We start from the raw sequence: 17,251 nt of genomic DNA on the forward strand, positions 1-17,251 counted from the left end.
AGCCAGGGATCAATCTGTCCCAGGCACTAGGGTACTGCCTGCACCAGGACCAGCCCTGCCCTGCTCACCCATCTGCAGAAGTGAGGTCTGGGTCAGTGCAGGCTACGCAGCTCCTCCCCGTCGGTCCTTCTTGGCTTGGAGCACTCTGCTGCACCACGGCTGGGCCAGGTGTCTGTGCCACACACAGACCCCCGGCACATCACTCTGATACATGTATTGGTACCTTGGGAAAATCCCACATCGTTTCCTGACGCTCTTTCTCTCACAGTTTTACAGCTACGGCTTCAGCAGAGGAGGACCCGTGAGCAGCTGGCAGACCAAGGCATCATGCCACGTGAGTATCTTTTTCTGCCTTTTCTGCCCAGCCCAGGCTCAGAGGGGCTGTGTTCATCTTGGGCACTGCTGGGGCACTGTGTGGCACCAGGGCCCACTCAGACACACCCAGCTCTCAGTAGATTGCTGCCAGGGAGGAATTTGCTTCCTGCCCTGTAGAAATATCATGGGCCCTGGTGCTGTACAACGGTGCCCAGCATTTGTCACGCAGATTATAATGCCGCTGCTCAAACCGAAGTCAGGAGAGATGCTCAGTTTACACCATCCAAAAATTCAGCTGCATACCTCCCTGTCCCAGAGGTCAGTGTGGCAGGACAAGCATATCCAACTCCAAGCAGAAGGCTCACAAAGCTCTTCATGCAGGGGCAAGAGCATGAAAGGGCAGAGAATCTCAAGTCCTCCTGTAAAAGTCAGGAACCTCTGTGGCAGGCTCAAACCCACAGAATGAGGATGTGGTAGAGAGGGCCCATTTCAGGAGGCTGTGGAAGAAGTGGTGGGTGCCTTGGCCCCAGGGTGGAGAGGCAGCCTCTGGACAAGTGAGATATACCCAGATCTGTGCCTGCGCCCAGCCTGGAGCCCACAGGGCAGAACTGTCAGTGTGCACTTGAGGCCAATGAAACCCTACCCGGGGCTGCCTGCTGCACTGCCAAATGGCTGGTGATACCTGTGCTTCCCTGTCTCGGGCCACATTCATCCTCGCTAACCTGGCTTTCAAGCCTGAAGGACAAGCTCGAGGCCAGTATTATCACGTAAACATTCAGCATCAGAAAGCCAGGTGCTAAGAGTCCCAAAAGTAAGTGAACAAAAATGATTGCCTTCTGCACCTGCAGGTGTATCATGAAACCGTAGCACCACTGGAGAAATTATGTTGGGAGCTCAGCCCTGCCTGATGGGTAACTCCATCCTGGCCCAGCCTCAGACTCCATGTGCATGACTCTGTGATTATCTGGGACCCAGGTAGAGGATTATCCTTTCTGTCTTATCAAGGTCCCCTTGGTTTCACTGCTAAGATCACAGCTTTGCAGAGGCTGTGTCACTTTTGTCTCTTTTGGCTAACCTCGAGGACTGTGACGCAGCTCTTGTCTAAACTGCAGAACAACTCACTGAGAGGCTGGCTCTAGCACTGCTTGCTGCACCCTGCCTGTCCCTCTGCCTTTCTCATGCAGCTGCCTTCCTAAAGGACCATGTCAAGGCAACCAAGATGCCTTCTTGACACAGTACCGCCAACATCAAGCCTTAAGAAAACTTGAGGAGGATGACAAAAATCATGACTGTCAAAATGTCACATGGTTTTAAGACTGATAAATGCAGGTTCTTTTCATTTTTCTTCTGTTTATTTCTCCATGTGTTTAGACTTTATGCTGCCTGCCACCAAAGGGTGAGCATTTATAATCAAAGTTCTCCAGGAGCTGGGGCTATAAGCAAAATATTGTGATATTTGTGATAGCATCGCAAGCACTGGCAATGCAGTCAATGGCCAGAAATATGTCTAATGTCTCCTGAACTGCTAAGTCCACCCCACAAAAGTGGTCACGCCCAGACAAGGCACAGGACACCCCACTGCACACACATGGAGCGGTAGTGCCAAGTGAGGGGTTTGTGTACCCCACACCCCTCTGCAAGGCCCCAAGCATGGGACTGCGCTTTTGCAAATGGCTCGTAACGTGTAAAACCTTATACTCTGCAGACCACATATTAGGCCCAAGTTATTTGACGGCAGCTGAAGGATATTTTTCTGTTACCTACAGCTTCTTTATACCCCCAACTTCTAGGCTGGAATTTTGCAGTCTGGTTTCTGTCCAAAGAAGGCCATTTAGGGAAGCTTGAGCACACTCACTGAAAGTAATAGAAAAAAGGGCACTTCTGCCATAATAAAAACCAACATGCAGAGCTTAACTGCTGAATTTGACCTCAGGAGGTAGCATCAAATGTTAGCATTTAATACATGGGAGCCACAGCCAGCTTCCCCATGGTTTGGGCATGTGCAGTCAATACCTTATAAAAAACAAGTCCTTGTTTAACCATATCTCCCTACGCCCTCTTGCCTCTGAGAACCAGCAGATGAGGTGGACTCTGGGAGGTGCACTGGGACAGCATTTCAGTTCACATGCATTGCAGGAGGGCGAGAAATGAAGCCAGATGGCTGTAACCCACATTGGTTGATAATAACCCTTCTGGAAAGCGAAAAGATGGGCATTGCTGGTCTCCATAGCAAGAGTCAGGCTTGGTACCGGGCTTGGAGCATGCACTTGATCCCACATTGCACATCAGATTTTGCACAAGGATTGTTTTCAACCCACTGCATATATTTTCTGCTGATTTGATCGCAGGACAGCAAAACTTTGGTTTTCTAACTGATCCATTTTATGCAGAGACCAGAAAAAGAGACGGAAGGTCAGAGTGAAATAGCATTGGATAAAAGCTTTGAGGGCTTGTAGAAACCCTCATAGGAAGGGGCGTTGATAACAGCAGTGCAGCTACAGCACAGTAACTCTGAAACCCTGGAGTAAGTCCTAAGAAGCCAGCTGGTTTTTGGTGTCCAAGAGAATACTGCAAGAAGTACCAGTGCTGCCTAAACATAGCGCGGGGAGATGGATCTCCTTACCAAAGCCCAGTCCATGAGTGGTTTGACTGGAAAAGATTAATGCCATTGCATACCTGAGCTCTGTTCACATTCCCTTGGATGTTCCTCTAAAATGTGTGAAACCTTGTTCCTCTAAAAAGTGTGAAACCTTCTTCCTCTAAAAAGTGTGAAACCTTCAGATGGTCCCATCACTGGAGAAGGCAGGAAACTGTCTGAAGGAGGATGGTCCAGTGCAAAAGGCAGTAGCATTGCACAAAGACTTCTGGTTTGAAGCTGGGCTCTGATTGTCAGATGTTTTCAGGTTGTAAATCGAACAACTGGCTGGCAAAACAATCACCACCACTGAAAAAGGCTCTACAAATAAAGACAGGGTAGGCAAGAGAAACCTCTGGGTGCCTTCAGCCCGGTGACTTTGTGTCTGGAGAAGCCTTTGAAAGCAAGGGGATATCCCGTTTCATTGAGACACAGTCATACTCCTGAGGTGTAGGAGTGCAGGTGCACCCTGTTCTTCAGGCTCACTGAGTAGGAAGTTTCCAGTTCATGCAACAACACAGGCAGTTTTATTGTCCTAGTGAAACCAGTACAGACCCAGCAAAACCATTTTAAATCAAGAGCATCCTGTAGGGTCACTTGCAGAAGGGCAGGCTTTAGCATTGAGCAGGGACAAACACTTCTTCAAGCACTGCACAGGCGCCTGCCCCAGGCCCCAACCAGGCCCTGCTCCATACCCAAAAGGGGGGTGAGGCAGTTTACAGGACCAAGGATTCCTCAGGGCAAGGTTCCCCCTGCTGTGACGGGCTGAAAAAATAGCTGTGCTTTAAGTAAGACCCTCTTGCTGTACGCAGCCACCACCTCATCCTCTAACTCAAACCTCAGAGGCCATAGTCCTAAGATTATCAACACCAAGCACAGTAGCTCTGCCCTGTTGCCTCCAGACCCCCAGCCCTTTCAAGCTGACACATCATCCCCTGACAAGCTGTTGAATAACCAGTGCTAGCAATATCTTTATTTGTTTTGCAGACTAATACAAGCTGCAGCATCCACATAATTCCTCCAAAAATCTTGGTAAATGACTAAATTCTGCAACATTTTCCTCTGTAATAGCATGGTGTTTGGTCAATGCCCAGAGCACACTCCCAGCTTCAATACTTCACAGCGAGCAGGGCTGTAAAAGTCATCTCTCTTGCTCACTTCATTTTCTTGTGTGCACCGTTTTATTTTGCTTCTGATTAAACCAGCTGTCACAAGTCCTCATGGCTGCTCACCGGAGCATGGCACAACGATTCTAACTTGTCTGTACGTCTGCTTTCCAAATGTCAGGACCAGGAATGTGCCATCTGTGTTTTACTGTGATTTACTGGAGGTTACGAGGGTTGCCCTGGGTGTTTCCTACTAAAAGCCAATTCAGAGGGCCCCCAAACATTTCCCGGCTACCCCAGACTTCTCTTCATCCTCCTCCAGTCTGATGGAGGATAACATGTCCTGTGTGAAAATAATTTCTGTCCTTATTGGATCCCATTCAGAAGATGGAAAGGGAATTCCTGTTGCCAAAGAGCTGTAGCAGACTGGTTTTGTGGGTCAGGACACCTTCCCTGTCCCAATGGGAGCAGTTAATTTTTCATGTTTACACAGCCGGAAAAGAATTTTTGCAGGATCTGAGAAATATTAACCCCTTCACCATGCAAATTCTGCTCCTATTTCTACTGAACCAGAGTAAACAAGGAAATGTGCAAGGTTCTCCATGGCTCCAATATGGACTGCTCCATGGGACTGGTGTTCCCTGGTCCCAGAGCCAGGGATCTTTGGCCTTTTTTTCAGGAGCCCCTCTGGGTTAATCCTCCCTTATGTCGGGAGATGCTGAGAACATGGGCTTCTACCTGGTCTGCTGCCTGCCCAGGGAGGCCCCATGTCACACGGATGCTTCTGGGCAGGGGACAGGAGAAATGCCCAGTGAGAGGCGGAGGAGCAGTCAGTGGTGGAAGAGGGACAATGGACCACAGCTCCAGGGCCTGGCCTTGAAATAGCCCTGCTGGAGGCTGCACCCACACGACCCCAGGAGGCGAGGCAGGTCTTTTTGGTCCTCCTGCTGGCCTCAAGCCTCAGCCACCTGCAGGTTTTACTTGCAGGCAAGGTCCCCTCTCACACTGGTGCTCGTCCCAGATCTGTCTTTTGGGGCTGTGGTGCCTTCCACAACCTGCGGGAAGCACTCCAGGGAAAATCCACATCTGCTCTCTGCTGTGTCCCACAGAGCACTATGTTTCAAAGCCTGCACCCCCTCCCTGCCCATGTGCCTCCCGCACTCCCCGCACTCTCCATCCACCCTGCTCTCTTGCCGTTGACTGGCTGAGAGCACAGGGTTTCCCAGAGCTTCTCTGAGTTATTTTTAGTCAGCGCAATGAAGAGAACGGCTAGTTTGTGTTGCTATTTTTATAGCACTCATTAAAAAGCTGTTGCTGAATATCCTGGTGGCTGCTTGCTTCCGCTCCTGTGCTGACTGCTCCTCTTTCTTTCCTGTTGCAGCACTGAAAAGCCCATCCGCATTCCATGAACAGCGAAAAAGTCTGGAGCGAGCCAAGGTAACTCCGGCAGCCATCTGGATGAGGGAACACGTGGGCTTGCTTTGCATGAGTTGCGGGGTTTAAAAGCACCTTCCACCACTGTCCCCTCCTCTGGCATCCTCCATTTGGGCCCTGTGGCCAAGGATGAGGGTCAGGGCATCTTTCCTGCTTCCAGACATAGTGGGGCCAAGGCAGGGTTCACAAATGTTCTCGAGCACCCTTCTCCAAGCAGGGAAGTTTAAAAGGGCAGAGGGGCCATCTGTGCCCTGAGCCATGGTGTTTCACAACAGCCGCTGGGGTCTACAAGAGGCCATGGGCAGGCTGTAGTCTAGCACAGCATTGGCAGTCTTTCCAGTAAATGTCCAACCAGACAGTCTTGCTTTCGTCTCCGGGCCAGGTCCGCAGCCCGCTCTTTGCTGTGCTTGCTGCTCTCCACTCCTGCTCAGGTCAGCAGGGTTAGAGCAGGGCCAGCAGCAAACAGGACTGACAGAGCCTATTTAGCAAGTGTGCAGGAGGAATGCAGATGCCCTTCATCACCTGGAGAGAGTCCCCAGGGAGCTTGCACTTGTCGTCAGACCGGAGCCTGGCTTTTAGCTGGGCAGTGCAGCCTGGCCACTGCAACGTGCGACGACTGAGGGGCTAAGTGGGCCAGGCTCCCAACCAGACCCATTATCTAACTGCTTCCCTAAATATTGCCGAAGGCAGAGATAAGATAAGTAGCCATTTCCAGAACACATAGAAACTGTGATGCGATCACTTCTTGGGAAATAGCACTGGTTTTCCAAGCACACGCCATCCAGCCTTGACCAAGCTGGAGGGATGTCCAAGGAAAAGGGAACAATCAGCCCTGCAAGTTTTGCTTGATCACAGAAGTTTGTTCCATTAATCTGCAAAACGTGCTTGCAGTCACGTGGAAAAGGACCTTTGCAAGGGAGAATGATTGTGAAATATGGAGAAGTGCTCTTCTGAACTTAAACACACTCCAAATCACTTGCCCCAGTCTCCTGTGGTTATAAACGGCTAGCATAAGAAACACAATATGACTCTGAAAAATTAGTATGCTTACAAAATTTCAAGCAATCCAAAGTATCCTTGAAGTGTCATATATTTTACAGTTTAAGTATACATTTCTGTCTCTGTCTTTCTCTTCAAAAGCTTTCCCTGGCTAGCTGCCTGGGGAAAAGGGAAGGATGGTCTAGTCTATCCCAATCTACATGCATTTTTAGAGCATGCTAACAAAGACACTAATGAGCACAGCCCATAACAAACATATACTCCTTTGCAAGGATGCCCTGCTTAGAGCTGTGACAGGGAGGAGCAGTGGCTGTTTCCAGATAGTTACTCAATGGCATTTGTTGTTTAGCTGATATTCCTCCAAAGTGATGTTCTGCAAACAGAAAGCAGGTAACAATAACCACTTTCATGTGTTTTGAAAGCTCTTCTGCTTCATCTGACGCTAAAAAAAAACCCCACATCTGAAGTCTTTCTCCACCATTTGCGCCCCAGTGACACAAATGTAGCTTATAAACAGCAAAGGTCAAAAGGAACTGAAATCACAGCAGAAAGTCAGGCTAATGCAGTATGAATGCTGGGTTCAACACGAACAATGCCACATCTGGAGGACAGCAATTCAGGCTTAGCCCAAGTCAGGACCTGATCCGAGGGTTAGCTGGAAATGCATTAGGTGAAATTAATTGCACTCGGGTACAGACACCAGCTTGCTCTGACCTGCCATGAGAACCAGGCAAACCTACATATGGTCCAAGCAAGGGATTGTGTTGGTGAAAATAAGCTGGGGAAAAATATGGGGGGAAGAGTAAGGAACTGCAAAGACTTCAGTAAATAAAATGTCTATTATTTGTTTAAACATGTCACTGGCTATGTTACAGGCTGACATCAGGCCAGCGCAGCAGACTTTGAAGTCAATGTCCTATAATAGATTGGTGGGTTGGAGGCCAGAGAACAGGCTGACTTCCCTGCAGCAGACTGTTTCAGCAGGGCTTTAGCATTTACTGCAGCACCCAGCAAGTGGGGAAGGGAGGGACTGCAGGGGATGGCTGCCCCAGAGCAGAACAGCCCATGCCTGACAGATGTCTGACCAATGGACATCCCACCCCCCAGCTACCTGTGCTGCTCCTCTCTAACCTGTGCTGTTAGCAAGTGTCCCCCGATTCCCAACCCAGGCTGTTCTGTTGAAGTTTAAGCCCATTACTTTTTCTCCTATATGCATGCAAAACTGTTCATCATTTTTCTTGTAGCACTTTTTAGAAGCATTTCGCATCCTGTTTCCTTATAGCCATCTCACCTCTGGGCTGACCAACCTCCCCTCCCTGCAGCCTCTCCTCACTGATCCCATCTCTGGCTCAATAACAATTTCTGTAGCCACTGTCCAGACCCTTCGCATGGACCCTTTAAGATGCAGGGCACAGAACGGGGCCTTGCTGTTCCTAGGGCCCGTCTGACATCTTGCGTTGTCTCCTAGAAAGCTACCTGCTGGACTGGGGATGTGGTTCTGCTGCTGATGACTGGATTTTCCAGAGCCTTTTATATTTTTTTCTCTATTTGTGGAACAACTAATTTCTGCCTATGGCTACTGTCCAGTGATGACATTAAGTCTTCATCCACCCCAGTGCCTAATCGGCAGGCTTAGCCGTGGCCGTGACCTGAATGCAGTCCTTTCCAAATGTCCTTCTTGAGATTGTATCAAATGTACTTCAGATCATTTCAGATCATGTTGCATTGTAGCCTGTTAGCCTTGAATGATCCAGAGTTAAGGAGTGTCTTCTATCATCCAAGGCATTAATGGGTATATTGACTAGTAGGAAAAATTGCTGTGTAACGTGCTTTATCCCTGGAAACATTCAAGACCAGGTTGGATGGGGCTCTGAGCAACCTTATGTAGTTAGCGGTGTCCCTGCTCACTGCAGGGGGGTTGGACTAGACGACCTCTAGGGGTGCCTTCCATCCCAAAACATTCTATGATTCTATGCTTTGATATGTTCTTCTGTTTAGACAGTGAGCCATTCCTAATTCCTCTCGTGACCCACAGCTGTGTTCCTTTTTTATGTTAGTCTTATCCAGACCAAATTTCTCTGGCTTGCATGTGAGAAAGCCATGTGAGATAATGTCAAAACATGCTTAGAGTCAAGCTACATGACATTCATTGTTTACTCCTGTAACAGAAATCTGTCATCTCTCCATAGAAAGAAATTAGGTTGATGTGATGTGGTTTGCTCTTGATGAATCCGTCCTGGCTGTTACTCACCTCCTTGCTATCTTCAAAACCCATTTATATAGATGGTTTCATTACTTGGTCCAACATCTTGCTGACTGGTTTATAATTTCCTGGTTTCTTGTCTCCATCTCTTTTGAAGCAAGAAATTATGCTCTGCCTTGCCCCGTTTCCTGGAGACCCACAGATAGTTGCTATTACTCTAGCCTTGTGTATCTCAAACTGTTTGGGAACACTTAACTCATCTGAGTATTCTCCAACCTGTTCTCCAACCTGAAAACTGGAGCTTCTTCTCTTTTGTTGCTGAAGGTTCTTGGCTTAGTCATCTGATTGATAAATAGCCATTTATCTTTTGAGTGAGGATGGTTTAAAAAGGCATTAAATCCTGTAGCCATCTCAGCAGCACGCACATTATTTCTCCTGTTTATGGAACACAGACAGCGCTTTCCATTGCTTTGTCCTGGCTACAGAAGTCCTTATAAAATCTTTTTCTCATGATCCTGTACATTTTGTACTGTAGGTTTTCCAGTTTTGCTCCGCTGCTTATACTATTCTTTTATATTTACCCTTAAGACTTTAACCTCTTTGAACTATGTACATTTTTTGTGCTATTTCTTCTTGCATCTCAACTTAGCAAACAGCTAAGAATTTGTCCAAGTTGTGCTCTAGCTTTTCTTCCCCAGCGGATAAGGTTATATTTGTATTCTTGAGGTCAGCTGCCCCCAACGCTGACTTCCTTGGACCTAATGGACAGCGCTACTTACTGTACCTCTGCATGTCTTTCTGTTCCTAAAGCCCTGAGGAAGTTGGCACAAGCCTCCAGGACCATGTTCATCACAAGCTCAGCTGCAGTGATCTGCAAAGTGGATTTTCCCAACCCCCCATCATAGCTGGGGTGAGGCACACAGGAGCTGCAGGAAGGCTACGCCTTGTGACTGACCTGGTAGAGAGTCTGGGTATCTTCATGACCTGCTCAGCCTTATATCTCACCCCAGAGTGCCAGGCTTCCCACAGACACCACTGCTAACAGCACAGTCTGGAGCTGCCTTGGTGCAGCTCTCAAAGGTGACGTGGCATGCTAAGCTAGGAGCAGATCCACCACTCCCAGTGAATAGGTCTCATCCTTCCCATGAGCTGTCATAATACTGGAAAGAACACAGCTTAGAAGTGGGTATAGTGGACAGTCAGAAGCTGCATGCACACTGTTCCCTTTCTGAAGAACTTCTGCCCAAGAACAAGCCAGTGTCCAAGTGAGAATGCCATTTAGGAGCTCACTCAACCCAGCTTGTAATAAATCTAAGAGAACCGTGGGATGGCACAGGGACAGACACTCTCTGTACCTTATTTCTGCTCTAGCCAGGTAACTCTCTGCATTTGTGTTCTGCAGACTGAAGATTATCTCAAGCACAAGATCAGAAGCAGGCCTGAGCGATCAGACCTGGTCAATATGCACATTTTACAAGGTAAGACTGCCTGAGCTTCTCCCACCTACTCCTTGTGTCTCCTGCCTTGTAACGCATGTCTCTCCTGCCCCACGTGGGTCCCCTTCAGCACTCTCATCATGACTTACTTTGTCCCAGCTGCTCGTGAGAGGCAGATTCGAATGGGACGCCTGTTGTACAGAATTCAGTCCAGACCTGGTCTTCAGGAGTCAGGACACACATTTATTCCCTGAGAGAAGCAGACTCAAGACCATCTAATCTTTGTCCCATCTCTGGCAGGGACTAGTATAAGATGCTGTAGAGGACAGTGGAGCAGAGAACAGCTATGAGAGGGGACTCTGTTAGACAGAGGTGACAACCTCTGATCCTCATGACAAGCATTCCCGGGCATTTGTTGTCCAGGGCGCTGAAATCTCTGCTTGCAATACCCTCCCAAAGTTGGGCATCTTTTGGTTTGCCCTAATTCTGGATATTATATGTGACAACTCATGGACATGCAGTCAATGATCCAAGCACAGCCATATGAAGAGGGTGAGCCCTGCTATGCCACAGCAGCTCTCCCCTCTCCCATCCCGGGGTCCCCTCCCAGGCAGAGAGCTGGCATGTCTCTGCTGCATCAGATCACAGACAGCAGAACACTGCGGTGTCCCTCGTTATCTCCAGAGATAATGAGCTCCTTAGAGACAGGGAGGATGTGCAGCCTCTCTCCTCAAGTCCTGTCAGTCGCCTGGAAGCAGTTCTCTCTGGCAACTGTAAATGCTGGCCTCTCCTCTCAGCATGGATGAAATCCCTATTTCTTTTTCCTCTGGCATGGAGGAGGGCTGAGCCCACCTTGCTTCTCCCTTGGGTCTCCATCCCTAGAATGAGCTAGCACCATTACTTGTTTAACAGGCAGAAAGTGTCTTTTCCTGAGGTTAAATAAATAGAAGCAATAGGCTTCTATTATTAATAGCGCTACAAAAATGATCCGAGGGCTGGAGCACCTCTGCTATGGGGACAGGATGGGAGAGTTGGGAATGTTCAGCCTGGAGAAGAAAAGGCTGTGGGGAGACCTAATTGTGGCCGTTCAGTGCTTAAAGGGAACCTGGAATGGGCTGCCCAGGGAAGGGGTACGGTCCCCATCCCTGGAGGTATTTAAAAGACTGATAGACGAACTGCTTAGGGATGTGGTTTAGTGGTGGGATGGCAGTGTTAGGTTAATTGTTGGACTTGATGATCTTAAAGGTCTTTTCAATCGTAAATGAATCTATGATTCTGTAGGAAAGGTGGGGACAATCTTTTTAGTAGGGCTGGTTGTGACAGGACAAGGGGTAATGGTTTTAAACTAAAACAGGGTAGATTTAGACTGGATCTAAGGAAGAAATTCTTTACAATGAGGGTGGTGAAACACTGGCATGGGTTGCCCAGAGATGTTGTGGATGCCCCATCTCTGGAAGCATTTCAGGCCAGGTTGGATGGGGCTCTGAGCAACCTGATCTGGTTGAAGGTGTCCCTGCTCCCTGCAGGGGGTTGGACTGGATGGCCTCTTAAAGTCCCTTCCAACCCAAGGCATTCTGTGATTCTATGATTCTATGATTCAATACGGACTGGAGTCAGGCCCTGGGGGCTGTAAACCAGATGTGGAGGCAGCCGCCACCCCTGGCATGGACAGGACTGGGCAGAGACGGCCAGAGGAGAGGTGAAGCAGAGGCTGCCTGGATGTGTAGTGAGCAAGCTGGCTGTGCTGCCCCACACACCTCTTGGCCAGACCCTCTGCTCACACCTCTGTCCCCGTGCTCTGCATTTCATGGAGGTGTGCCCTGGCATAGCACGGACTCACTTGTCCGTTTGGTTCATAACAGGACCTAGAGGTGATTGAAGTTGGCCAGCTGAGACAATTTGCATCCTCTAAATGCCTTACAGGCACACCTTCTGTTACTGTTCACCTCAAGGAGCTCATGCATATTCACTGCCCTGTATAGTCTGAGGCCAGAAGTGACCCTAGATCAGCTCTCTGAGAATTTTTCCTTCGTATCAAGCCCTGTAGCTCGATCTACCTACAGATGCTCTTCTGGAACAGTGCCCCTTCTGAAGATAGCACAACTTAGATGCAGCCCTTCTTACTTTAGACCCCCAAGGGTATAGACATGGTCTGGTTTAGGATCCCGCTCCCTCACTGCTCACACCTGTGCCTCCAGAAGAGCCAGATCACCTTTGTTCAGGAAATCATTATGTTTAATTGGCTGCTCCTCTGTCACCACTCAGTAACTGGGGACTGCTCAGCTGGCTTTGGTAGGGCTGTAGCTTGCAGATCTAGCTGCCTTTTTTATGCTCCTCTCTGCCTTGTTTTGGCCCCAAAAGCCTGGAGCACTGTAGTCACGCTGCATCCAAACGTTCATTCCCAAAAACTCAGCAGCTGATCTTTCAGTGTAAGCCATTTACTCCAGTTGACAGTGTTAATAGTTCTTTTCTCCAGCTGTTCCCCAGAAGTAGGAATCCATCTACATTAGCCCACAGGGTCCAGTGGGCTCCTGGCAGGAAGGAGCTGGAGTCCACTTTGGCCCTCTCATTAGTCGTAGTTTGTTAATGAAGTTTCCATTGCAGATCATTCCTGGGCCTTGGGGAGGATGCTCCAGCTGCAGGCTGGGTTTGCAAGCCTCGGCTAGTAGACAGAGGTTCTTGCTTGGGAATGGAGAAGCTGGACCTGAGGCTTAGAGGAGGACCCATGTCCCAAACCCCACCATCCCCATCCAGTCCAGCCTCCCAGCCTCAGAGCAGCTCCTGCTGTGCACTGAGCCATGCTAAAGTTTTGGCCATGGCCCAGAAATGCTGTGCTGAAGGGGAAGCACATTCTCGCTGGGCACTGTGCTTACAGATGCCCCAGGTCCTGAATTGATGCCTTCCATTTGGCCTTTTAGACTCAGCTGCAGAGGGGTCCATTCAATCTACTCAAATGAAGCTGAAAAGAGCCCGACTGGCAGATGATCTCAATGAAAAGATCGCTCTCAGGCCGGGTCCTTTGGAGCTGGTGGAGAAGAATATTATCCCTGTCGACTCAGCTGTGAAAGAGGCCATAAAAGGTAGTGGAAGTGAACGTGCATGTTGTGTTGTGTGCATGGCACGGGGCAGGGGCTGGCAAGGTTACGAGGATGTACTGCAGCGACTGCAGGAAGTAACCAGCCTGGACCCAAAAGCTGCATTTTTTGTTTAAATTTTGTTATTTTCACAGTAAGCAGCCCAGCCCAGCGTAGCCTGTGCTATCTTATCCAGACCGATGAAAAGAGAGCTCTTGTCTTCTTAGAGCAATGACCATGGAAACTTGCACAATTGCTCAGCCATGTCTCCTCAGAATGAACCTCCCTTCTTAAACCCCTTCCCTCCCCAAGGCTTTGAGCACATAAATGATGCTGCTGGAGACAGTACATTCCTTCCTTCCTCATGTGGGAGAGGACCCAGGTGCATGCATGTGGTGGTGAGGCCAGCCTGGATTCTCCCACTTGTGTCCTGCCAAGCTTTTACATCCCAGTAGCTGGGGTGAAGTGGCCCCAGTTCGGAGAAGCTGCGGTTCTCTTTTTTTCCACTGATGCTAGTGGTATGCAAGGCTCAGCAGAGCAGGAGGCTGCATCGCTGAGGTGGGGAAGCACCCCGGGGTGCTAGACTGCTGGGGAATATGAGGAGCAGCCTGCACCCCAAATCAAGGTACACTTCTACGCAGCACTTGATTTATGCCTAAACTTGGTTTTCCTCCATCCCCTACCCAGCCAGAGGAGGGAGGCAGAATCCTTCGCAATTATTTCCCCCATGCTGCCACAGAGAGGCTGGTGCAGGAGACGACACAAAACAAAAAGGTGACTCAGATTTTGACTCAGGTCCCAGTTCCAGGACAGGGAGGTCCAAAAGAAGAGAAAGGAGCAGGAAAGCCAGCAGGGTCCTACAGTACCAGGACAGCAGCCCGTATTTTCCAAACCTGGGGCCACGTCTGCATGTCCAAATTGGCCTTTGGGTCTCAAGTGAGGCACTGAGAGGTGCTCTGCCCCCTGGGAACTCTGCATTCTGGTTGCTCCTGGTTCCTCAAATCATGGGATTATTTCCATTGGCATAATCCCATGTTACGCACCTGTTTTGGGCCTCAGAACAGGCTGGGGACAGTGGGAGGGCTCTGGGACAGGAGGGCTCTTTGAATGACAGGAGTGATGCCGAAAACGAGAACTGAAACAGGAAGCATTTTGACTTTTGTTTCAAACCAGCATAAATGGCATGAAATATTCCAGGCTCAGATACCGCTCTGTCCTGCCCTGCACTGTTCCTGCTCTTGGTTTTCCCACTGAGAAGCGCAGGCAGTGTCTGTACAGTGACTTCTCCATTTCCAGTGCTTCACAGCTCTTGCCTTTGAAGGTGAAATGTTCCAGGACTCTGCCTGAAGAGGAATTTTTACAGAGAGTTCAAGTAAAAATCTCCCCAGCTGCTTATCGAAGGAGAGAAGAGTGGAAAAAAAAGCTTAAAAAAATCCCCCCTTTATAAACATTCAAGGCAGTTTGAGCGTGACTTTATCCACTGAAGCTGAGGCTTGGAGGCTGGGCAAGAGTGTTTGATGTTTCAACAGAGGTTCTCTCCAGCTGCCTTGTCAGGAGCTTGTGGTAAACAGAGACTTATGGGACAAAATTGTTAAAAACAAAAAATCTGGCTTAAAATTATTTGCTTAATTTTAAATTTCTCCCTTTCGCAATGCCCTTCTATCACACTGCTGGGGAGAAAAAAACTTTGTCCTGTAAGCCAGTTTTACCCCATTTAGGGTGAAACACGCAGCACATTAGGATGAAACCTGAAGTTACTTGGTAGTGTTGGGTGCCATGAGAAGGAGGTGGTGCACCTGCACCAGGAACACAGTCCCAGCCTTCAGGTTTCTGCAGGAGAAAGCCCCAGGCCAAGGGATTCTCAAGCTGATTTTTGGAGTCAGAGGCTCCTTGCGGAGCTCGTGGTTTGGAGTGAAGGGCTGAACACAGAGCAGAGATGAGCCCTGGCACTTCTGAACGTTAAGCCTTTTGTTTTTGCAATACCAGAAAGATGACAGGGTTTAAAATAATTTTACTTTAACCTTGGAATCTCAACTGTTTACACAGTGGAAAGTTCAGCTGACGTGTTCCTCTAATCACCTCCGGCAGGGTGAGCAGAAAGTGCCAGACCCCAACCGAAAGCCCTAACGTCCCAGTGACAGGAGGCCGCCAGTGCCCTACATAGCTGAGCAGTGATATAAGAACCTTTTTTTACCAGGTCCTTGTCATCACTTTGTCCAATATGCTTGAGAGGACAATACCCAGTGCATTAGAAGCAGGCCCGAGCAAACACCATTCTGCCTGAGATTACAGCAGAGACATGGGATCGTGAAACAATACGGTCAGCCCCGGGCTGGGCGAGAGTGGGACAGATAAGGGCAGCATTCCCCACCAGGCACAGGCCCCCAGTATCAAGCAGCAGGATGCAGCACATTCCTGCCGTGCTCTGGGCTGCCACTGTGCCCTGAAGGTCCCTTGGGCTCACAGCTTTGACACCATTTCTCAACGCATGCTTATTAAATGCCATCCCAGCGGGAGTCTTGCAGATCCACAAGTCCCCCTTGCTTGCCGTCATTTTTCCAGAGCAAGGATGCCCACGCTTGTCTGCAGGCATGGGGAGCAGCTCCCACCCAGCCCAGCTGGTAGACCATGCAGCATTGCCATTCCTCAGGGAAGACCCAGTTTGGGTTCTGCCTCTGCGGGCAGGGGACAGGCCCTATTTCCAGGGACATGTGAGGACCCCTTGGCCTGGAGAGTGGGGAGAAGAGACTCACCGCAGGACACAGTTGCTCTCATACCTCCACCCCCTATAGCGGCCGGGCAGCAGCTCAGGGTGGGGAGCCAGGGCTCCCTGCTTCCTCGCCTGCCCTGGCACCATGAGACAGAGCAAGCAAAGATAACCCTTATCTCTCAGATAGGGGCAGGGGTCGGAGCAGGAGGCTGTGTGTCAGTGAGAAGGCACACATTGCTGGACCAGCAGTGGGGACAGGTGGAAGCTTGTCCCTGGGCCCTTCCTATTTCCCCATTTGTCACCTCGCTATCAGCGTGCCAAGCTGCCTGACAAATGCCAGACATGAGCACGAGGAGATTACGAGTGTGGCTGCACTGCTCCTTCCTCTACCCCCACCTGCAGCCCTCCCAATGCTCACATGAGACCTTTTCTTTTTCAGCACTTTATTTATCAGAAAAAGCCAGGGGTCAAGAGCTCTTGGCCCATCTGACTAGGAGATAGCATGCTGGGAGCTTTGCAAGGGAGAGAAGCAGTGTCTGGGGCAGTCAGGAGACAATGGTACAGGCTTGAACCATGTCATGTGGGTGAAGCTGGTGGGAAGAGGCAGGATCTGGAAGCCTCTGCTCAGCTGCAGACTGGTCCACACATGCTGGGTCTTGTGCCATTAACAGATGGGTCACCCTCTGGGTGGATTTCAGCCTCAGTTCTGCTGAACATGGGAGTCCCAGGCGCAGTGGGGGCCAGGGGTCAGGATGCTCAGCTGAAGGGGAGGGTGGCTCTGATGACCGTCTCCCCATCTCGGCCCAACAGTGGGGTGGGACAGCAGAGCTGCTCCTACACTAACCCCGCCTGCCAGTGTCCAGTCTCTGGCAGGCCAGGGTCCGTGGAGGAGGACTCCTCCCCAGTAACATGGTCCGTGGCGCCAGGCAGAAGCTGATGCCACCTCCTCTCCCCCCAGCCTGGGCCGCAGCGGCACAGCCAGGAGCAGCCCTGGGCACGGCTGGGGACAGGAGGACATGTCTGAGCTCTCTAAGCACCATGCCCTTTGCCCGCGGCCGGGTCTAGAGGAGGTGGGCGCAGGCACGAAGGCGTCCCACGAGGCTCAACTCGTCCCTCCTGCGGCCACGCTCATCCCCTTCCAGCAGGGCAGGGCCCTGACCATTGCCCCTTCTCCCCTGGCAGGCACCCAGGTCAGCTTCCCCAAGTCGGCCGACGCCTTTGCCTTCGAGGAGGACAGCAGCAACGATGGGCTGTCTCCAGAGCAGGCCAGGAGCGAGGACTCCCCGGGCTCCACAGAGTCGGCGGCCCGCAGCAAGGCACCGGAGCCACCCCCGGCCCC

General features: G+C 50.2%; 1 protein-coding gene across 1 annotated transcript in view; it reads left to right on the plus strand.

Annotated features, from left to right (window-relative positions):
- The first annotated feature begins 270 nt into the window (after nucleotides 1–270).
- MYOCD (myocardin) overlaps nucleotides 271–17,251 on the plus strand; it is a 27,428-nt gene continuing 10,447 nt past the window's right edge. The window contains 5 exon segments of the mRNA XM_035902636.1: nucleotides 271–334; nucleotides 5,438–5,493; nucleotides 10,095–10,170; nucleotides 13,047–13,208; nucleotides 17,095–17,236. Of these exon segments, the coding sequence (XP_035758529.1) occupies nucleotides 328–334; nucleotides 5,438–5,493; nucleotides 10,095–10,170; nucleotides 13,047–13,208; nucleotides 17,095–17,236 (443 nt within the window). The 5' untranslated portion in view covers nucleotides 271–327.

This window comes from Egretta garzetta, unplaced genomic scaffold (assembly GCF_000687185.1).
Source record: "Egretta garzetta isolate BGI_Z169 unplaced genomic scaffold, ASM68718v1 scaffold589, whole genome shotgun sequence".
NCBI lineage: Eukaryota > Metazoa > Chordata > Aves > Pelecaniformes > Ardeidae > Egretta > Egretta garzetta.